We start from the raw sequence: 24,515 nt of genomic DNA on the forward strand, positions 1-24,515 counted from the left end.
CATTGAGTCATGAACATGCATCAGTATGATTTGAAATGCGAGTATTGAATCACGAATATAAAATTATACTTAAGCTCACTTGTCATTGGGGTTTTTGTCACTGGATATAAATTTGAGTAACAAATGAATGAAATATATGCATATTTGTAATAAAATTGCTCAAAATGTAATTATTCAGTGAATACGGAACAGTTCCACATCAATATAAATATTTATCATGGAAATTACCTCTAGAATTTAGTATATAAAAAGTATTTATTACGTGTGTTAGCTTAAATTGAGAGAAATCGTTAAGATCTAATTCGAAATTACATATTATAAATTCCGAAATGATTAGAAATACATACTATACAATAAGAATAATACTGTATAGAATTAAAACACATATATAATATTGTATCCAGATGAAAGATTTTATATAAGAATCACTTTTAAACTAGAAAAAAATTTTACAAGTTTTATATAATGTGAGAAGAAATTGATTGAAAGAAATGAATCTGAAATCCTTTTTTTTTCTATTATGTGATTTCTAAATTATTTCTTTTATTGTCGATTTCTTTAGATTTAATTCTCCTAGCCTTTCTGGTCGTTTTATAATCTTCGAGAATCATAAAATGTTAAGAAAAACTGCGGAACTATGAAAACATGCACTGAGTATCTGTGTAGCTATCAAGAAAACTGAAGAGGAAAAAAATGAAAGGATATGAATACTGTCAGAAATATTTCATTTACAGTATTTCATTTATTTATTTAACTCTTTCCATTCTGAGGGCACTAAGATAACTTTTCTTCCTAACATCATGGATTCGAAAAGCCCACAACAGGAACAAGCTGATAATGAGTGATTGTTATCCAAAATTTTCACGGATATTTTAACCTGAGTATAATTTAAGCGACTAAAAAAATATATCCGCGGTCATTTGTTAATATAAAAAGACTTAAGTGTAGATATTTACAATAGATATAATAGCCAACACCTAGGTGTAAATATTTACAACACAAAAAATACATAATTATATATTGAAATGTGATATTATTAAATTTTAATTAAGAGCTTTATGTTAAAAAAAAATCGATTCTCAACGAAAAAGATGAACACAATTTTATTTCCTAGAAAATGTCTCTTTCAGAGGTCTCGCACCCCCTGGGCTGCATGCACCCCAGGTTAAGAAACATTGGTATAGAGCAGGGGTGGCCAGACTTTTTAGAACTTGAGCCATATATTGAAAACAGAATTCATTGAAGAGCCACATATACATATATACATATTTTTCCACAGCTAAAGACAAATTTGGTCAGTTTTTATATAGTAAAATAAACAGTACTAACACAATTTTGAAAAAATCACATTTATTAATTAACTTGCATGACAATAAAAAAAAATCACATTGATACATAAAGCTTTAAAAGATTGCACTACTATTAAAAATAACAACAATAAATCGACTGACTAATGCAAAAAAAAAAAAAAAAAAAAAAAATACAAAACGAAATCATTTAATATTTAGTCTTTACTAGTTGAAGGATGAATTTGTAAATTGGAAACTGAGTTTGGATAATTTGGTGTGTAATTTGTAACGGCACTTCTGAGCAATTCATTTAAATGGGAATTGGTAAGCTGCGAACGAAATTTCAATTTAATAAATTTCATATTAGAATATAAAGATTCAACTTCATACGTTGACCCAAATAATGATAACAGTCGACATGCTGCATTTTTTAAATGACCATAATTATAATTATTTTTTCTATTAATGTTTTTACGTATTATGTTATTTAATAAATATTACATTTATTTTTAATAAATAATGTATAACGCTACCATATTTTGACTTTTTTATTTCAAACAATATATTATTTATTTTATATTATCCAGGAATCATACATAAAAAATAATAAAAACAAAATTAAAAAAAAAAAAAAAACAAATTTGGTATAAATTTAAGTATCTTTCAGTGAGCCACAAGTATACTAGAAAAGAGCCGCATGTGGCTCAAGAGCCACAGTCTGGCCACCGTGGGTATAGAGAAAACTGTAAAGCTGTCAAGAAAGGTTTATAGAAAATCAAGAAAAGTGAGAAAAGATATTCTGTAGAAGTTTAGTTTTTCAATACTCGTTTCTTTAGCCATTTAATAACCGAAATAATTAACAAATTATTATATGAATATATTTTGGATTTTTTTATCATAATTATCTTTATATCAAGATTTAAAACATGTTTAGCTGAGAAATATTATTTCAGGTGATTTAAAAGAAAATTGAATGAAAATAGCATAAAATAATTCTCGAAATGCTCAAAATCTGCAAATTGATATGAATTTATTAAATAATGACATAAAAAAATAAATGTTTTAATAATTAAACATTTATAAATCTCATTAATAGCAAATTTAAGGAGCAAAGTTTTTTAAATGAACAATTTTTAAGATTTTATCTTTAAGGAAACTTACAAAATATTTAAATTAATTCTAATAAAACTTTTAGAAATTATGTTTAAAATAATAATTAAAAGTTATTAACTAACTTAAAATTATTTTAATTTGGTAAACAATATAAATTTATGTAATATTTGTATGATAAATAAATTTATGCAATTCAAATTTAGTAATTATTTTATAGGTCTACAATTTTTTTCAAATTGCAGCCCGATTAATGATTTTATCGTTAAAATTAATTATTTCATAGATTTTATGTATATATTTTTAAAATATTGATATTATGTAACTTCATTGATTCTTATTTCCTAATATATTCTATTGCAAATAGTAAGAATTTCAATTGAATGTCTTGTGTTCGTGACAAAATCATGATATAATCTATTCAAAGTACTGTACTGTACTGTACATCAAACAGAAATTCTAAATAATTTTTTTCTTATTTAATAGCACTATTTTATAAAAGTTAGAATAAAAATTATGTGGAACCACTTTCAACAAACATGACTACAGTTTTAGAATCGCATAACAACGATATATCTTTGAAGGGTCTGAACCCCATCCTTTCTTGCATTCATAATATTCAAGGTAAGCAATAATTACCAAAATAATTTGTTTTTTTATTTGTAATAATAATTATAATTTAAGTTATATGTACAAAAATAATCATTGGTTATTACAATACAACTAGCGAATTTTAAACACGTATTATTAATAAAATGATCTTTTAATACAGGGCCCTTTATATTCAATTAACAGTTGTATAATTAACAAAACTCACTCAGAAAATAATTAATAGACCATCCAACTATACCTTAAGTTTCTGAGATAATTTATTTAAACGTAAACTAACGTTTTTTGCCTACTCAATAGGCTGAAAACGTTAGTTACGTTTAAATAAATTATCTCAGCAACTTAAGGTGTAGTTGGGTGGTCTATTAACAGTTGTATAATCAACTAATTGATTCACTCTTTAGACAGATTTCTTTCTACTAATACTGTATTTAATAATTTCGTGAGAGCACAGTGGTACCTCGTACTTCGAACTTTAAATTCGAGAAAAATTCGCTTCGGAGTTCGAACGATGCTTCAAATTTCGAACTGCACGCGTAGTGAAAATATGCGTAAGTGCACCCAAATCGTCTCTCGCTCTCGCATTACGTTCATATGTTTTCAGTGAATTATTTTTGGTGTGTTTGGTTGCATATGTGTTATTCGTCGATTTTTAACAATTTCTTTCCTCGGTTTTCTTTCGTCAATAGATTTTGGTCGTTCCATACGTTTTGTATTTTTTAACGGAACTTTTTAAACCACATTTGACACGTTTGAAGTTTATGAGCATCTTCCCCATACACATTACATTTTTTTTTTTTTTTTATAAATTTTTAAAAAGAAATTTAGGACAAAATATACTTTTAAACGTATTGTAAAAAGTATAAACAGCAAAAACTAACACAAATAAAAATATTGACGTCTTCCTTATCGTCCTTTTTCATCGTCACAGGAAAAATAATTCACATTGGCGGTGTCGACCTTTCTTTATAGGCTACTTCTCCGTCTAAAGCTGTGCAAATCGAGTAAAAAGTTTCGACGACAAGGAAAACGTCAATATTTTTATTTGTATTAGTCTTTACTATCTGTACACTTTACAATATGTTTAAAAGAATTTTTTTCTTTTACTGTTTTTATCGCGTTATGTCTTTTACGAAACTCATAAACACAATATTTCGGATATGCTTTTTATTTGAAGACATTTCAACTTGATTTTACTCAAACAAAACGTGAAGTTAAAGTTTAAAATAAACTTTAAACAAAGACTACAATCTCACATTAGCAATAATGTGTTAAATTCACTACTATTATAATTAATCACATATCTATGTGTGATGGTAGCTGTTAAAAATACGCGCAAACTTTCTGTATAACGCAATATACAGAAACAACCTTTTACAGTATTTATTAACCATGTCATGTGAGAAGTGTGTGGAAGCAACGAAGTCTAAGAGAAAGTTTGTAATATCGACTATTGAGATGAAGAAGAAACTTATCGCGAAGCATGAAAGCGGTACATGTGATGAATCAGGCGGCCATGTATAAGATGCCGAAGTCGACGATGTGCGACGAATTAATAGGCCTACAATATTCATTTTATTATGCAGTACTTACGTATTTTATTTAATTTTTTCGTGTTTTAATTTATTATTAGGGCATTTAATTGTGTTATTTTACCTTAAATTACAGTATGTGTATTTACTGTTTTAAATTTATCGAAACGGGTATTGTTTAGGATCTGGAAATGGATTAATTTACTTTCCATTATTTTTAATGGAAAAAATTGATTCGGACTTCAAACGATTCGGAGTTCGGACCGCCTCCTGGAATGAATTGAATTGGAAATACGAGGCGTCAGTGTAAATAAAAACATACAGAAACAATTATGTTGTTTTCCTAATGGTACATTTACACAATTTTAAGAATTAAAAGGGCCATCTCATCGCGTGTGGTTTCTAAATACTTTAGTATAAGGATTATTAAATTTACTACAATGTTTTTCTTTTATACAATTGTTGTTGGAAAAAAGTAAAGAAAGAATGAAGATAATCTCAGGACAGACGTAGATCCCGTCCCGGCCTTATTTGTCCCTGCTTTTATTTTGGTTTGATAAAGCGACGCAACATATGGGCAATCTGCCAGCGGGGGTACCTTCCAGGAGGATTTTCTGTGGGAAACTGGCCTCTGTTTAGGTGTTAGACGTATGAAGAAAATCCGGAAAATTCTATGTGCCAACCCATAAGTCAGGTGCGAACGGTTTTAGCAACTCGTTGGCTTTAATACGAAATTTTTGATTAAGGAGGATATATAATCTCTTATCCTGAAGTGTATTCAGGAGAAGAGATCATATGTCTTCCTTAATCAAAAGATTTAAATATATACATAAGAAATCTACGACAATTACTTAATGATTATTTATTCATGTAATTTTTTTACTGGTAATAGTTAAATAAATCAAGCATGCTTTATATAACACAAGTCTCGCAAGATTTATATTCAAAAGTAATTTTATGCACAAACACATCTCGATGCTTTCCTTACGATAATACCTGGATACGGACGGCCGGATGGCCGAGCGGTAAAGGTGGCAGCCTACCGCTCTGGGGGACCCGGGATCGAATCGGAGCGGGTCGAATAATCCCCAGGAATTTTTCGGGGGGTGGTCCGTTCGGATATGTCGGGCCCCGTCCCTCACCACCCGGTCGCCCCATTGTGGGCCTGGCCGAACCCATAATGGGCCTACTAAAATAGGCCCTCTTAGTGCCCACAGGGCGGAAAGAGTTAAAAAAAAAAATACCTGGATACGACACTGTCCTAGTACACTTTTACGAATTTCTTTCTTCGCGGTTAACTGACTTTTTTGGGCCACCCTGTGATGTTATATATAGGCCTATGTATAGTCTTTCAGAAATGGTAAACTTTTGAATCTGTTGATTTTCATTTAAATATTAAAGTTATTTTATTTTTTTTAAAATAATAAATTTTAAATTGTAAATGTCTTTTCGTAACTAAAATGCATTTTTTCTTTACTTAGATACACAAAGTAACATTCAAGAGAATAATTCGAAATATTTCAAGTCTCTCTCTTTAAAATATTTAAAAGAGCAATGGTTAAAAAGTGAAGTGAGTATTATATATTTGTTGCAATTAACGATTATATAAATCCTTATTTACATAAATTATAGACGTAATATACCAGCGGTGGCCAGACTTTTTAGAACTTCAGCCATATACCGAAAACAGAATTCGTTGAAGAGCCGCATATATGTATATACATATTTTTCCACAGCTAAAGACAAATTTGGTCAGTTCTTATATAGTAAAATAAACAGTACTAACACAATTTTGAAAAAATCACATTTATTAATTTACTTGCGTGACAATAAAAAAAATCACATTGATACATAAAGCTTTAAAAGATTGCGCCACTATTAAAAATAATAACAATAAATCGAGCGACTAACGTAAAAGCAAAATACAAAACGAAATCATGTAATATTTAGTCTTTACTAGTTGAAGGTTGAATTTGTAAATTGGAAACTAATTTTGGATAATTTGGTGCGTAATTTGCAAAGGCACTTCCGAGCAATTCATTTAAATGGGAATTGGTAAGCCGCGGACGAAATTTCGATTTAATACATTTCATATTAGAATATAAAGATTCAACTTCGTACGTTGATCCAAATAATGGTAACAGTCGACACGCTGCATTTTTTAAATGACCATAATTATAATTATTTTTTCTATTAATGTTTTTACGTATTATGTTATTTAATAAATATTACATTTATTTTTAATAAATAATGTATAACGCTGCCATATTTTGACTTTTTTTTATTTCAAACAATATATTATTTATTTTATATTATCCAGGAATCATACATAAAAAATAATAAAAGCGAAATTAAAATAAAAACAAATTTGGTATAAATTTAAGTATCTTGCGGTGAGCCGCAAGTATACTAGAAAAGAGCCGCGTGTGGCTCGAGAGCCACAGTTTGGCCACCGTGGTTATATACTATTTAAGAATTCAAGAATAATTAAAAATTAAATTTTTTCGGGTTTAGCTATTTTATTTTGTTCCATTTAATATTATGATGGCTTATTTTCAATTACTTGTATGTTTAAACAAAATATGCATAAGAAATGTTATATAATAAGAATTCATAAACAAGGAATTCTAAATAGTCTTTACTATTTGTACTTATTACAGATTGTTATAAAATTTTTTATTATTAACAATCTTTATAATAAAGGATCTAATCAGATTCATTTCATTAGTAAAATATCAATATTAAAGAGCTAAGCATCATTACAGTAAAACCTCGATTTAAAGGACTTCAGATTTAACAGACAAAATTTCCTGTCCGTATATCATACGTGAAAATTAACGCCTTGTTAATTTTAAAATGCTTTTTACATGTAATTAAATTAACAGATTTTTTTCAAATCCAAGAATCGCCACTCTTAAGAATATTATTTATTTGTTTAGTTAAATATAATTAGTGTATTTTTCCAAAAAATGTTTGTTTGTTTATTTATTTCAATGTAGGTCGTATATTACAGTCTCGAAACTATGGTGAGCACATAAGCAATAAACATATGCAGAAAACTTTTCTATGAAATTAAATTTTCGTACATACTTAATTTTAATTACACTAACGTATCTACATAAGTAAAAACAGATAAACTAATTTGTCAATTTTTTTTTTTTTTTTTTTTAACGTGCGCATTCGGGAAACCTACTTCATTATATAACTGACACTTCCTCACCCGAATTAGTTCGTTAAATCGATATTTTACTGTATTAATAATGTAAAATATTTGGAAATTCTTAAATAGTACGCATTAAATTTACTTATATGTAAATTTAAATACATTTTCTTTATCTTTGGTGATTTTTATCACATTAAAATGAATGGAAATGAGAATTTCTGAATAGATTCACGTTTTTTTTTGTAAATTGGTATGAGTTACTTAAACTTGATATAATTAACTCGCTGTAGATCCATAAAAAATGTGGACTGAATAAATTTTATTGTTATAAAAATAGTTATTACAAATTATTTTAGTTAAATTTATTATTTATAGTTTTAAAAACATCACCAGAAATTAGCATTCTTTAAATCAAACACCCGATGGTGTTTGATTTAAAGAATGCAGTATATAGCAGTAATTTAAAGGAACAGTATATAGCAATACTATTCTTCCTCTAGATGTAATTTAGTAAATAAATTAAAAATTGATTTTTTCACCTTGAAATTTTGTAAACATGGAAATGGCAGTGAGTCCCCGCTAAGTAAAAAAGTAAAAGTGACTATACAGGAATCAGAGTTGTCGATTTTTGCAGGTCGATTTCTCCGCGTTCAAACGTCTAAAGTAATTCCGAATATCTCGTTCGAAAGATACTTGTTTTCTTCGGTAGTGTGCAAAATTTCAAGATTTTCTATAAAGCGGTTGCCGAAATATAAGCAATTGAAAAGTGCAAAATTCGCCAAAAAAGCTATATTTTCTTTTCTTCATCCTGCACTGCAGACGCTCATAGAGAAAAAACTACTGGGTCTAAAAACTCAAATTTCAAACCTTTCTCGTTACGTCGTCATGTTAGGTCGCAACATAATGACAATTTAAAATACAGTATATTTAGACATAAGCATAGATGATGTCATCGTTTCGTTACTGATTGCATCATACTAATGAACTCTGCTTCTGTTCTCAAAAGAACAACACTACGTTGTTTCCTGCTGCTCCAGCTTATGCCCTCCCTTGCTAAGGTATACGATATCGGGTGTGGTTGTGCATGCTAGATAAAACATTGATCTTACCACTTGTCTATATGACACATCATTTACTTCGTTATCTTTTGTATGAAGTTTAAATTTGATTCCTGGTTCCATTGGTATTGATGCAGGCTTTGCATCTATCATCACATAACATTCCAACATCTCGTCAATTAGATGTTAAAATAGTTCAATAGTCCTTTTCCTTACGTTCAGCTTTTATTGACAGAATATTTTTTGCCTTTCTAAAGTCTTTAACTTCAAATTTCCTCTTTATATTCATATAAACATTAGTAACATTTGTAACTGTTATTTGCTTTACATGTTAAAAGGATATCATCGACTTGTATATCCATTATCAGGTATCGCTTTGCGTCAAAGTAAACACCAGTGGCGTGCCGTGACATTTGATGATAGGAAAGCTGTGTTTCTGTAAGATGCCGACTTCCAGGAGCAATCAGTTAATTGCGCGTCAGTGATGGCCTAGGGTCCATTCGTACGTGCGTGGTGGCGGAAGAGACATATCTGACAAAAACCGACAAAAAAGAAACATAAAATAAACATATACTATGTACGAAATATTTCCTTTAGGACAATCAGTCGTTCGGACATCCTGGGCGTCGATGTGGTTTTTCGATGGTCGATCGAACGTGGCCCCGGGACAGTGGCGTTGACAAGTCTGTAGGGCACGGGGAGACTTCCTCTGTTGGCGTCGGGGACACGGTCTAAGTCCGAAGTGGCACGGGTTACAGGTTGGCACAATAGACGAGAAATTGTTTTTTTTTTTTTTTTTTTTTTTTTTGCGCGTTGACACACGGCGTTTTGGCCTATTCGGAACGTTAAATCGGGTGTACTATAGATTACCACCTATGGAATTTCGGGTGTTTGGGTATATATTTGAACTCAGGGGACCGAGACGAGTTCAACGATACCCTACTTTTGGACCGGAGACGAAAAATAAAAAAAGTTATCATACTTTTTTAATGCTCTCATGCAGACGGCAACGTAATTGCTAGTACTGCCATCTTGCGATAAAGTCTGCAAACCATGACGTCAGACTACGATCATCTCCCGGAGGGTTAAACACGCGATACGAGAGCGGAGAGAGCGACGCGACTCATGGCGGCCGTTCCGACTGTTCGTGCTCTCGACTGACCTCCCGGAGGGGAGCCGCCGGCAGGCCGCCATGTGCTAAACGTCACTAGTTATTGATTCACGGTAGTTCTTGAACAAAAGAAAAAACAGCAGGTAGCGTTTATCAATATTATCAATAAAGATGACGAGATAATGGCATAAAATGCATTTTAACAGCAAACGACGCGACTCCCGATCGCGATAGCGAGGCCGACTTAGCGGAGAGAGCGACGCGACTCCCGATCATCGCGCGACCGCCGGAAAAAAGTATGATAACTTTTTTATTTTTCGTCTCCGGTCCAAAAGTAGGGGTATATACCCAAACACCCAAAATTCCATAGGTGGTAATCTATAATATCCCCGTTAATCGAGTGCCAGGTGTCCTGGATTGGTCGGAGATTATATCAATCTCCGTTCTTTCTTTCGTCCATTTTGATCGGTCGTTCTCCCTCAATCACGCTTCCCGAGTGGTTGGTCCCTGGTTACTAAACGTAACGAGAATTTTACCAGGAGCGGGAGAAAAGTCAAATGGTTTTTGGAATTCGTTTAACTGACAAAGGCTGATTAACGCAGCCGAAAACGTTTTTAAGCTAATAATAACTTCTTACTGGATACTTTAAAGGTGTAGTACGTTTGCCTTAGTAATATACACTGTTTTGATAAAATTGACACACTTTAAGATTTACAAGTTGTTTCAGTAGCTTCTCACTGACATACAGTATATCAGAGATTATTGAAAAGTGCTGTATTATTGATTCTAGGATGTCATGATTCTAAGGAGCTGTATTAGAATTGCAATAAAGTTTTTAAGTGTTACTGAGGTAATTTGGAAAAATAAATTTTATTTAATAATATACCCTATTCCTGTATTGATAGTCTCTCTTTATAGATTGTCCATGCAGTGTTCTATGAGCTTTTCATTTCAAAATTTGGTTAATGTTACCCTAGAATTAACCGGAATACTATATATCAATGGTATCCAAACATTTTAACAGTGCGATTCCAAGGTAATTTTCCACGACCCCATTTGGAGTCGCGACCCATAGATTGAATAGCACTGCTATATATGATTCCTATAAAGTGCAGATTTAGTAGATTCAAACTGAATCAGTTTTAGTTTGTGTTCTATGTTAAATGTATTTTTGGGTGTACTATAGATTACTCCCTATGGAATTTCGTGTGTTTGGGTATATATCTGAACTCAGGGGACCGAGACGAGTTCAACGATACTTTACTTTTGGACCGGAGACGAAAAATAAAAAAGTTATCATACTTTTTTCCGGCGATCGCGCGATGATAGGGAGTCGCTAAGTCGGCCTCGCTATCGCAATCGGGAGTCGCGTGGCTTGCCGTTAAAATTGCCTTTAGTAGACGTTTCCTTCCTTTTTTTACTTTGTTCAAAAACTACCGTAAATCGATGACTAGTTTAGCACATGGCGGCGTGTGGTGGCGCCCATATGAGAGGTCAGTCGGGCCGCCATGTTCGCTGCCATAAGTAACATTAACCGAAATGGCGATCGCGCGATGATCGGAAGTCGCGTCGCTCTCTTCGCTCTCGTATCGCGTATTTAACTCTCCGGGAGATGACCGTAGTCCGACGTCACGGTTTGCAGACTTTACCGCAAGATGGCAATACTAGCAACTACGGTGCCGTCTGCATGAGAGCATTAAAAAAGTATGGTAACTTAAAAAGTGTGATAACTTTTTTATTTTTCGTCTCCGGTCCAAAAATAGGGTACCGTTGAACTCGTCTCTGTCCCTGAGTTCAAATATATAATCAAAGTCCTGAAATTCCATAGGGAGTAATCTATAGTACACCCGTATTTTTAAACTCAGAATAACCATAACCACTGAAGTTAGAATAATTTTAATGTAATGAGCTTAACAGTTGGTTTCTTCAATTAAAAATGAATTTTAATTTATTCTTATATCAGTAAACAAAATTTCTCTAATTAAATTTGGAGAAGTTCTAGCCTTCCAACTATGTTATTGCTAACAAACAAAAAAGTTTTTGGATGAATCAACAATTTATCAAATAATTTATCCTTCATAGATAAGAATTCTAACAATAATGATTTTATTAGTGTAGATTAAAAAGTTTGTTTAAATGATGAATTGCATCATATACTGTGTTTAATTTAAGAAGTGAAAGATTTATTTGAAATAGAATTTTAATTAATATGATGCTACTGCAACTGAAAGCCATAATTTTGTGCATTACTGTACGAGCAACGCGTAACTACGTGATTTTATTTTAGTCATTTTGTAATAACTATGTAACTATAGTCACCCTTCTTTGTTGAATGTAAAAGTTGAAAACTTGTTAATAATTGCACATATTAAAGTAAAGAATGAGCTTAAATTTAACTTTAAACTTTCAATTAGAGGTAGATAGTCACACTATAAGAATGATACAGTTTATTCATATTCATATTTATATCAGATACTTATCTGTAGATATAAATTATTTAATTATTTATTTTTATTATATATAATAATTTCAATTTTATAAGTAGCATTTAAAAATTTTTAAATTTCAATTTTTATTATTAAAATCAGGAAGGATTTTGCTTGGCAATATCTCTTCAAGATGGAACTACACTGTATGTCACAAGTTCAGTTAAGACAATTCTGGGCTATCCCGAGGTAACAAGAACTATATTTTATTATTCTTCAATTTAATTTCTATTAAAAACTTTATAACATCAGTTTTAAACTGTATTTTAGAATGTTTTAGTTGGTGAATGTATAATGAAATTTTTATATCCACCTGATTGTATTGCTTTTGCTGAGCACCTGACTCAAGGTCTTAATCACTGCTTCACAGAGAATGAAAATGGTATAATTTATATATTTAAATAGACTATAAATATGTGTATATAATAATTATAATAATAATAATCCTGAGCAATACATGTTTTTTATTACTGGTAATAAAATTTAAATTATTACATCATAAATTTAAAATATATATTTATTCTAGCATTTATTTAGTTATAAAATCACAAAACAATAATGACAAGTTTACACAAAAAAATCTTTTGAAAATTTATATCTCGTTTTGACTTTGTTATAATTATTTAGGTAGAATAAAATTAAATTAGAACATCTTCAAACCACAAAACTATTTTAAAATATAATTAAACATTTAGAGGAAACAAAATTAATAAAAGTGTTACCAAATTTTTTCATTATTATGAACACCTGCAAAATATTAAAATAGAATTCTAGAAATTTTGCTGATAAATGCCAAAGTCTATTATGTGTTCAGCATTACATTACACAAGATTATAAATATTAAAATCTGTCATAATTGTCAACTGCTTTATGAAAGTCAACAAGCATAGATTGGATGTTGAGAAACATACACAGAAATCAATTTATAAATTTATTGAAAGGTATTTTATTTCAACTGGTTAAAAGTAAAAATCAAGAAAATGTATAAGTGAATTTTTGTAAGATGTTGGGATTGACAAATTAAATGTTTAAATGAAAACAGGAATAAGCAAAAAACAAATAAATGAAAGACACATTAGATTATATGAGATATTAAATATGCTTTTGTAAACATTAACTTTTTTTTATGTAGAAAGTAATAAAAGATAATTCTTTTAAACATAAAATAACTTTAATTATAATTTGAGCATTTTCAGTCAAGTCAATGTAAATAAAAAAGATGTTTGCTTCAAAAGAATTGGCTAATTTTTCCAGCATGGTGAGGGATGGGACCTGATATATCTGGGATAGACCACCCCCCAAAAATTCCTGAAAATTTTTTGACATATTGGGATTTGTTCCAGTGGTGTAGTGAACATAACTGGCGCCCGACACTTTATTGGCACCCCCTCCCCCTCCAGAAACACATATAGTTTGTCTTGGAGACCATTTGGGCGCCCCTCTGCGAGTGGCACCCGGTGCATGATACACTCCCTTGCTACACTACTGATTTGTTCCCAGGGCAGTAAGATGACAGCTTAATTACTCAACCATCTGGTGTCAAGTATGTTTTATTTGTTTCTTGTTAAAGATTTGTGGGCTTTATGGTAATGTATTAGATGAACAAAATTACCATAGCTAATAATATCTTGGTAGTTCTATCTGGATGATGGGGTATTTCTTTTCAATACAAAAAAAAAAGGCAACACAAATCATATGAATCAAAGTGCATTTATTTGAAACACGTAGAAAATAATTACAAAAGGAAGAAACCCCCATCATAATACCAGATCAGCCACAAATTGAGTAGTGTGATTTTTGTTCAGCTCCTGTAACAATAAGAATGCATTCCCTGGTAATGAAAAGATTATAATATATTATCAACAACAAAGCCAAATTTTTTTTTCTGAGATTAGTAATAAAAACAGAAAAAGAAATCAAAGAAGAGGAAGTTTTGTTTGGTAGCATGTTGTTTTATCAGCCAATACTTTCTTTTCATTTAATTTCATTTCATTCTTCATATCATTCTCTTCTTCTCACTTACAGGAATTGGTGCCAATGACATGAATAAGAATTGTCAGTCTTTTATTCAACTGGCATCTTCTTCTTTTATGGGCTTTGACTCTGATATTCCTTTGAATAATACATAAAATTTTGAATGATTTTTATTTGTACTTTTTTCTTCTCTTCTTTACTACTCTGTTCAAGTACTCATCCTTTCTCTCCCTCTTTCTTTCTTGCCCTCTTTTTATTTTTTGAAGAAGTCCATTTCTGCTAAACCGTAAACATGTACTTGGCAACACCCATACTACTTACGCATACTGACCAATAGCAAAAATTAGAAACAATGATGTACAGGAAAAACAAATGGTCTAGTAGGAAGTTTTCTACAATAGTACAGTGAGTGAAACTGAGATGTAATGATCTCATATATAATGATTTTTAACTTCATTAAAGTGCACTCATTTATTTCTTATGTAATGGAGTTTCTGGATTTTTTTCCAGATTTTACTTATGTACAGGATTTTAAAAAGACACACTATTTTTTCATAATATAGCTTATTGCTTTTTCTATTATTTTTTTATACTTAATTTTTCAATTCTTTCCAAATGGAAGAGTTAAACCCCAAAAAATATTCCCGTGTGCATGATCTCACTTGTATTTATAATGACATATTATATAACAATTTTTATTTTAAGTAATTATTATGTTTTATCTTGTAAGTAATGTATTAATAATAATTAAAAATTTATTTTAGCATAATTTGTATTTATCTTTGATAATGAATGATACTTTATATGGGAGTAAAAATTCTTTTATACAAATGCAATATTTTGTATTTGAACATTAATATTTTTATATTTTACAAAATTTATTATTATAGTTAATAGCATTTCTTGAAATTTATATCTTCAAATAACTTTAACATAGCTTCTATACCAAATATATATACAGGGTAATTCTGAAATAAGTGTGCATATTCTGAGGAACATTAGAGTGACTACAAAGGAAATTTTTTGCCAATAAACTAGGTGTCACAGATAACTGCATCAGACTGCAGGTAGCAGCAGTTTTGGAATTGCACATTGGTCATTTATTGGAATTTAGTCCTGCCACATCTCCTATTTATTGTTGTTATGCAATGTGGTACTGGCAAGTTGCTGGTAGGTTATTATGAAAGTAGAAAGTAGTTATTATGAAGTAGAAGTAGTTATTATGAAGGTAGAAATTATGCACACAGCAGTTTATATGAGATAAGCTTGCCAACTAGAGACCAGCTGTTTCTAGTGCCAACACTTGGCACTAGAGACAACTGACACTAACTGTACCATGAACAATTTCAAGTTATCTGCCCAAAGTTTACACATTTCTCACCAGTGGTGCACTCAAGATTTACTCTTGGGGAGCTGGGATGAATGAATAAAAAAATTTTAATGTGAATTTATTGAATTTAATAAAATTTCACCTTATGTCATCATTAATTCATAAATAGTATAGAAATAGAAGACACCAATAAATATAAATAAAAAAATAAATTTTAATTACAATTTTTGTAATTTTTGGAAAATTTTGTACTGTTTGTTTTCCTTTTTTGGAAGGGGCCAGGGCTCCTTGGTCCCTTAGGTGTGCCACCAGTTTTTCATTGTGGATCCAATGTTGATAAGAGAAGGGAACACTGCATGGGAATTGTAATGAACGAAATGAATGGTGGACACTTTGAACAAATGTTGTGAATTCTGTACATATTTCCATTGTGTCAATAAACTATTGCAGTCTCATTGCTGCATTTTCTGTGTACTTCTTGCTTCCTGTACCAGTGATAGTGCCAAAACAACAGACTGCACAATGCCACCTACCTACCTCCTGAAAGTGACACTAATTGTCATTTTTTGATGTAACAATGTATCTATGGCATCTAATGTATTGGCTAAAGATGTTTGTAATTAGTTCTACTAATGTTTACCAGAATATGCAACTTATTTCAGAATAACCTTGTGTACATATACAGTGAAGTGTCAAATCTGTAGCGTCAAAACTTCAGATTCTGTTGTCAATAAATGGACATTAATCTTTTCAATGGTAACTTTATTGCTGGGCTGCAACTTAAAAAATTGTAGATCTGTAAATTCCCACTGTTGTCTGTCTGTTTGTCCTTCATTAATCTCAAGAAGAGTGTTAGATAGATGAAATTCAAGACCAGATATGGACAGATTAACTGGGGGAACAGATTAGGGGCAGGAAGTCCAGATTAATTGTTTATGAACTTTTGATGCAAACCAGAAGTCACATTATTTCAATTCAAAAATTTCCTCTGAAAAGAGTTAGATGACTAGCATGACTGTATTGCTAACAGGAAAAGTATGGTGTACAGGGGCAAGCCACTACTAATTTGAGGTAGAGAGCATATATTTTAAATTAAAAATATGATTAAAAATTGCAGTCTGACATTGTGATGATGTCACAATAAATAATTTCTTGTTATTGTTCTAACAGTCATTCAGAATTTCTAATTTGTTTAATTTTAAAATTATGATTAGTATATTTTTTGTTTAAATATAGTAATTCTATAAATTATACTATATTTGAATTCTTTGTAAGTATTTATACATTCTATGTGAAATACTGGCTTGAACTTGAACACCTATACTTGAATTATAGTATACAGTAGAGTCCCGTACAATGCACAAATAAAGCAAACAACAACTCTTGAATTTTGTCAATCAGAGGTATATGTTTTTTTTTTCAACTTATAGGCCAAGGTTTAAACTTTCATAAATTGTGTGATAATGCAAGTTTTCGATAATGCGATTTCCTATGAATAACGAATCCCCGCATTGTACAGGACTCTACTGTATATGAAATTTACAGTATTTAAAATGCTAATTTACATGCATATTTGAAAATCCAGATAGATCTGGCCAAAATTAGGCTGGATTTTTGATGCTTTACTTTATGCATACACACACAAATAAAAAGAACCAGTCTGATAAGTTGAAAATTACTAAAGTCAGGAGAATTGGACTAATTATGACATAATTGTCATTAGCACACCTGTTTACATACCCCTGCACCTACCTGCCTTTTCTTACTTATGTTTATGTGTACTTACTTGAAATGGTGCAAGCTCTTTAATTATGATTACCCTGTACTATATCACTGTTGTTTTGTTTTTGCTTACAGATGTTAACAGTATTATATATTATTTATGCTATGATTTTAATGCTAAACAATTTCTGGATTAAATCAAGCTACATTACTGCTCCTATTAATAAATAAATACATATTTAATTATTAATAGTAGTGGTATTGTAGACCAATTCAATTTGTTTGACTATGATATTAACATTATTAATTACATTTTTTATTTTTATTAGGAAATGTTACACAAACTCCATATACCTTTTATTGTATAGATTTATAAGAATTTCTATTATTGAAATTATTCTAAATTGTATGAACTATATACAAGGTGATCATAATTAAAGAGTGGTGTTTAGACAATGGCAGATGAAAGGGAGTTATAGAGGCTTAAGTCCTCTGTTCCATTTAAAGTTTGAACAATTTATTTTTTCAAACTTCAAAATGTTGTTTTTAAAAACATTTATTGTACACTACAGTATAATGAGAGGAAGACATGATTAAATTAACAGATAATTTTGATGCACAGAGCATGCAGAAATCCAGTATCCAGAGCAGCTGTCCTGGCTGAAATAACAGTTGTAATTAGGGTGGCCATCACCCAATGCTAAAAAGGAGACACTGTTGGGGGTAACCCCATGCACCTGTTGATTCCATGCTTTCCTTTTTTTATACAAACATGTATAAATAAAAAACGGAAAAATAAATGTATGAAATGTTCAATAATCAGTGATAATATTAAATGTCGAAAACCATACATGAAGTAACAAATGGAAACAATGTAACAAATGTTGAGAAAGAAATAAACATTCAGTATTTTATTAAAAAACAAAACTGAGGGCATGGCTGTCTACGTTTTATATTTCTGTCCTATATGCTTGCCGTTTCCAGTAGTTTGTTGTTGGCAAGAAGTGTTTTTGTACATTACTGAGCACTATTTTGCCAAAGTTCGAAGATGATTGGTTAGACCTTTCATCCTTGCCATGCCCTCGTCCAATAAACATTTGTGACCAATTTGAAAACACTTGTGAAAATTCTTTGGCCTCTTAATGAAGAAAATGGCCAAAGTGCCACTGGGTCAAAGTGGTGTGAGCCATCTGGAAACGTTAACCAGCTTCGTCAATTCATTTGAAGTGGCAACTGAACTATTTTTGTACACATTTTTATCACGCTCCAAAAAGGACAAATTGATGTCTGGTGCAAGTGATGCCAGATGGAGTAGTCAAATGCCTGACAATCTGGCAAAAAGCCAGACGTCTGGCCACCCTAGCTATAATCCACCTGGGTATTGAGTTGAACAGAGTTTGGATGGCAGGTACAGTACATGTGTGATAGGCCATGTGGCTTCAACTCTGTGCCAGAGTTTATCTCTGTACTAGCTGCTGAGTGGTGCAGTTTCTGGCAACCATTGACCAGACATTTTCATTGGTGACAGATCTGGAGAACATGTTGGCCAGGAAAACATTCAAACACCCTCTGTATTCAAAAAGGTCGGAACAGCATGTGCAACATGCAGTCATCCATTGTCCTGTTGAAAGGTACAAAGATAGGGCTATCTTTTGTACCTTTCAACAGGAATACATCAGAAATGTAACATCAGCTGTCCAAATAACTGGCTATGTGAAAAAGAGGTGACCAGGATGTGCACCCAATGGTACCCCACACCATCACTCTAGATGCTAGGCCTGCATGATGATGATGAAAGCGAACTGGCAATGATCGCTCCCCTCAGTGCCTTCATATATGAATATACAGTAATCATAATGCTGTGTGCAGAACTAGCTTCGTCTGAAAAGACGATGTGATGCCAGTCCTTGTCCATATTCATCATTGAACGCACCATTGTAGGCATGCCTGTCTATGCTGCAGCAATGGTCACCATGCTGATAATCTGTGGTGCTGCAGATGACATTGCAGACACTTGTTCTGAAAACAACCCAAGTTCCTGACTTAGGGTACCTGACATGGCTGTACAATCCTGCAAGGCCATGCAGACAAAATGTCTGTCCTCTCGGACGTTAGTGATCAGGGGCCACTCAGATCCCGCATAGCATTCTCTATGGCCTTTCTGGATCCATTGATTCTATATTCTCATGACAGTCATGGGATCAATTCAAGCAGCAATAGTGCAGAACAATAAACCACGGTCCCAGCAGGTTACGATTCTATCATGATCAAACTCTGACGTGTACCTGTACCTTATACGAGGCATACAAAGCCTTTACACAAGCAATCAATATGCAAATGTGATTTCTGTATGAGAAACCCACTTTACAATCTTCTGTCAATCAGAGGTATATGTTTTTTTTTTCAACTTATAGGCCAAGGTTTAAACTTTCATAAATTGTGTGATAATGCAAGTTTTCGATAATGCGATTTCCTATGAATAACGAATCCCCGCATTGTACAGGACTCTACTGTATATGAAATTTACAGTATTTAAAATGCTAATTTACATGCATATTTGAAAATCCAGATAGATCTGGCCAAAATTAGGCTGGATTTTTGATGCTTTACTTTATGCATACACACACAAATAAAAAGAACCAGTCTGATAAGTTGAAAATTACTAAAGTCAGGAGAATTGGACTAATTATGACATAATTGTCATTAGCACACCTGTTTACATACCCCTGCACCTACCTGCCTTTTCTTACTTATGTTTATGTGTACTTACTTGAAATGGTGCAAGCTCTTTAATTATGATTACCCTGTACTATATCACTGTTGTTTTGTTTTTGCTTACAGATGTTAACAGTATTATATATTATTTATGCTATGATTTTAATGCTAAACAATTTCTGGATTAAATCAAGCTACATTACTGCTCCTATTAATAAATAAATACATATTTAATTATTAATAGTAGTGGTATTGTAGACCAATTCAATTTGTTTGACTATGATATTAACATTATTAATTACATTTTTTATTTTTATTAGGAAATGTTACACAAACTCCATATACCTTTTATTGTAGAATTAGGTAAGTTTGCTTTTATAATCTGTATAACAAGAAGTTATACTATAATACACTTTCTGATTAATTAAATTACTTGTAGAATAAAATTTGATTTTAATTTTTATAATTGATATCAAGGTGAGATTAAACATTACATAATGTAAATATTTATGTAAACTTTATTTCTACCAAGTAATTTTACTTACTAATTAAGTTACATTATATAATTTACTTTGAGAGATTTGATAGCATTCACATTATATATAAAATATGCAAAGCAAATAATAAAAGTTCAATGTTGAATAATACTTGTAGTTGCATTACATTTAGTTAAAAATTGAAAATTCAGATTTTAACTTGTAAGAAAACAAAGTTTTACTACAAGTTATGTTTGAGTAGTAATTTGATAAAAGAAATACAATAGATGCTCCAATTTAAACTCCTTTTTTTTTGTGTAAGCAAATACTGATACTTTGGGGAAGCAACTTACTGCTTGTGTTGAAATGATAAAGTCTCTTGATTCTGTTGGGTAGATATCAGGATGCAAGAAGTTAAAATGAGGTATTGGCTAATGGTGGCAGACACTGAGACAAAACTCCATTTTACAAAAATAGCCTGTTTTATGAAAGAACAAATAAAAAAACACTTATGAATAATTCTCAAAGATGGACACTTTCTTCCCCTGATGCCAAGCCTATTGGAGTGTTTAATTGCAACTTCTTGAATGATAGCTCAGTAATTGGGGGAAATGTGTTTTCCTTCCTATATCCAAGAGATTGCAGCTGTAATTAAGAGGTTTCAACTGCATCCTTGCTGTAATTCCAGTATAATAAACACTTTCCCTTCTTACATATGTCATGATAAAAGATTGAAATCTCTTGTTTATGAATTTCAACCTTCCCATTTTCTAACTCACCTGAATCTATATCTCACTTAACAACACATTTCTTTCCATTTTTTACCTTTTGAAACAAAGAGGATATTTTGTTATTTTCCTTCTCAACAGTAAACTAAGAGAAAAATAAAAGTATAAAAAGTGAAGTGTTTGGACTCAGATTTTTGACTGGTAGAAATATTTTATGATGATTTATGAAATGTTATGTATGAAATGTCATTTTTTCTTGGCCAACTCACTTTGAGATTGAGTATGGGAAATCAGAGCTATTCTATTTCTGATAGTTTATTTATATTTAGTTTGCCAGATTTTCACAATGTTAAACCATAACAGGTGATGGAACAGCCTCACCTCCCCCATTACAATTCAACATACTTTAATTTCCTCATACCTGGAAAAATATTATTGTTATAATTATTAACCAAAACATGTAAAGTAAGGTGTTACAGTACTTAAATTAACAAAAAATGAGGACAGGAATTCAAATAACAATGTACTCATTAGGACAAAACTTCTCACTTTATTTCTAGCAAGTAATCAAAATGAAAAATTGGACAAATCTGAGTTGAATAGGTTAGATTATTTTTCAAATTTTTTCTGTTAGTTTAGCATATATTTTTAAGTAAATAGTAAGAAAATAATATAAAGAAAATGTTGATAACTGCAAATGTTTAGCCTGCTCTGCTCAACACCATCTAATAAATTGCTTTTTGAATATCTTGCATATATGAACTGATAAGAAGTGATAGTAATGTTGAGATAACACAATTATTAGCAGTGGTGTAGCTAAATATTCGGCACCCTGGAGCAAGTAGAATCAGTGCATCCCCTTGTTCCTCTGAAGAGGTCTGGCGAAATTTATTTTGATCATTTAATTCAAAAACATATATCTAATTATTTTGATTTAAAACCTTACTTAATAACAGTTTATTTGAGATTAATACAGGTCATTAAATGGCTAATTACAGGTCATTATTGTTATTAAGTCAATAAATTGACTTAATAACAATTTATTTGAGATTGGACACTAAAAATACTTTTTTATATGCCCATTATGGATTTGGTCAATAACAATTGGACTTAATAACAATTTATTTGAGATTTGAGGCATTTCAACAATAAGATATTCAATTTAATAAATACAAAAATAATAATAAAACGAAATATAATTTTTTAAGTACAGAGTACCTAATATTTACTACATATGATATAAACTGTATTGACAAAATGTATACAAGTTTAGTTTCATAAGAAATACATAGTAATACATGAAAAATGTTCAAAATTGTTTTCTTGCTTTTTCATTTGCAAATCAGTCAATCACTTTCTTCTGATCAAGTTGACAACCTATTGTTTTTTAATTGATATAGTTTGTGACTGAGCTAACACTTTGTTGTGAAATGCTACTTCTTAAATAAGTTTTGATTAATTCTAGTTTTGAAAAACTTTGTTCTGCTATTGCTGTCATTGCCCATAAAGCTAATAAAATCAGGCATTCTGCAATAATGTTGGAGAAGTTACTTGAGGCTGTGGTGTGAATTAAAAGTAGTTTGACAACTTTGCATATAGAAGTAATTTCTTTTATTTGAATATAAAAACACATTTTAAATCAAAGCAGTTGAGGTCCAAAACTACGTGAAATGTCAGAGGGATATGCCAATTGTAATAATTCTGATCCTTCCAGAATATTTTTTCAGATGACGCAACAAATATGCAGGTGATAAGCACTTAAAAAGTGTACATAATTGTCGAATGTATTCAAATCTAATAGTTAATTGATTAATTATCAAATTCAAAAACTTTTTTAGAAATGTTTTTATATTGCCTTTTCTAACTTGGCACCCTCATGATTTGTGCACCTGGAGCAGTTTGCTCCAACTGCTCCACAGTAGCTATGCCTCTGAGTATTAGCCAGAAAAAAAAAGGGAAAAAATCATTTTACTTAAGATTGTTTGAAACTAGAATATTTAATCATCCTAAAAAGTTTTTTTTTTTTTTGCTTTTGTGACAAGAGACAAAAACTGAAATGTTTGAGAACACCTATGTTTACTTTTTAACTCTTTCTGTTCTTGGACATTAAAAATACCTTTTTTTATGCTCATTATGGATTTGGTCAAACCCAAAGTAGAGATAAGCAAGAAGAGATAAGCAAACCCATAGCAGAGATGGTCATGTGATAAAAGACAGGACATAAAATATCCATTTTAAATCTCTCATAAAAATTTCTGAGGTTTTGACTAAAACTAAAGTCCTTGGAGCAAGAAACTGATGCCTCTATTATCTTAGTAATCCTAATTATAAAGTTTAACTTTAACTTTACTAGTACTCTACTTTTTAATATTTGAGTTTGAAAAATAAAGGGCACAAAATATATTTTATATAAATCTCTGATTCAAATCTATAAGTTGTTTCAATTAACTCACTTTTGATTTAATTCTGATTATTCAGAAATATTTTTTAGAAATTAAATGTTATGTAAAAGTTAATAATCTGTAAGTTGCTTTTTACAATATTCTTTTATTTTTATTTGTAGATATAATCCGACTAAAAAATTTGATAATTGTAACCAACAAATACAGTATCTACCATTTCAAATTACTGCTCATATTGATAGTCTTGCTTTTATGGAAAAAAATTCTATTATATGTCTTGTTGCTGAAGTTATTCCTGTAGTGTCTGCTTACAAAGGTAATTTGTAAAGTATTTTTTTAATATTAAAAATACAACTTTTAAAAGTCTGTTTCTTAATTATTTTTTATGATATGGTTTTAAAAAGTATATTGGTGTTTTTAAATTATAGTTCCTGGAGAAATTCCAGCTATGACTTTTTCTACAAGGCACACTGTATCATGTCATTTTAGTCATGTGGATAACAGGTAATTATTTAGTTTATATATATCATATTTTCAAAATTTTGTATATCAAAAGTTATAAATTTATTATATTTGAAATATGGTTTATTCCATTTTTTTATTTACCTAATGAAATTTTTCCTTGTAAGAAACAACTCCCTTGTCTCATTTGTAAACTTAAAAATGATAAAATATAAAATTCAAGAAGTCATTGATTTATTTATAGAGAAACAAACATAACATAGAAACATTTCTAGATAAGTTCAGCAACAATAGCTTTGGCTTTATCCAGAAGATAAGCCAAAAAAGTGACCACCACACATTTTCTTG

General features: G+C 30.7%; 1 protein-coding gene across 1 annotated transcript in view; it reads left to right on the forward strand.

The window, feature by feature from the left end:
* Positions 1-2,904: 2,904 nt before the first annotated feature.
* per (period) overlaps positions 2,905-24,515 on the forward strand; it is a 56,257-nt gene continuing 34,646 nt past the window's right edge. The window contains exons 1-7 of the mRNA XM_067270416.1: positions 2,905-3,023; positions 6,022-6,110; positions 12,461-12,547; positions 12,629-12,740; positions 20,420-20,462; positions 23,867-24,021; positions 24,134-24,209. Coding sequence (XP_067126517.1) covers positions 2,939-3,023; positions 6,022-6,110; positions 12,461-12,547; positions 12,629-12,740; positions 20,420-20,462; positions 23,867-24,021; positions 24,134-24,209 — 647 coding nt within the window. The 5' untranslated portion in view covers positions 2,905-2,938. The remainder of the gene's footprint in view (positions 3,024-6,021; positions 6,111-12,460; positions 12,548-12,628; positions 12,741-20,419; positions 20,463-23,866; positions 24,022-24,133; positions 24,210-24,515) is intronic.

The sequence above is a fragment of the Centruroides vittatus genome, unplaced genomic scaffold (assembly GCF_030686945.1).
Source record: "Centruroides vittatus isolate TY-2023 unplaced genomic scaffold, ASM3068694v2 contig_371, whole genome shotgun sequence".
Classification (NCBI taxonomy): domain Eukaryota; kingdom Metazoa; phylum Arthropoda; class Arachnida; order Scorpiones; family Buthidae; genus Centruroides; species Centruroides vittatus.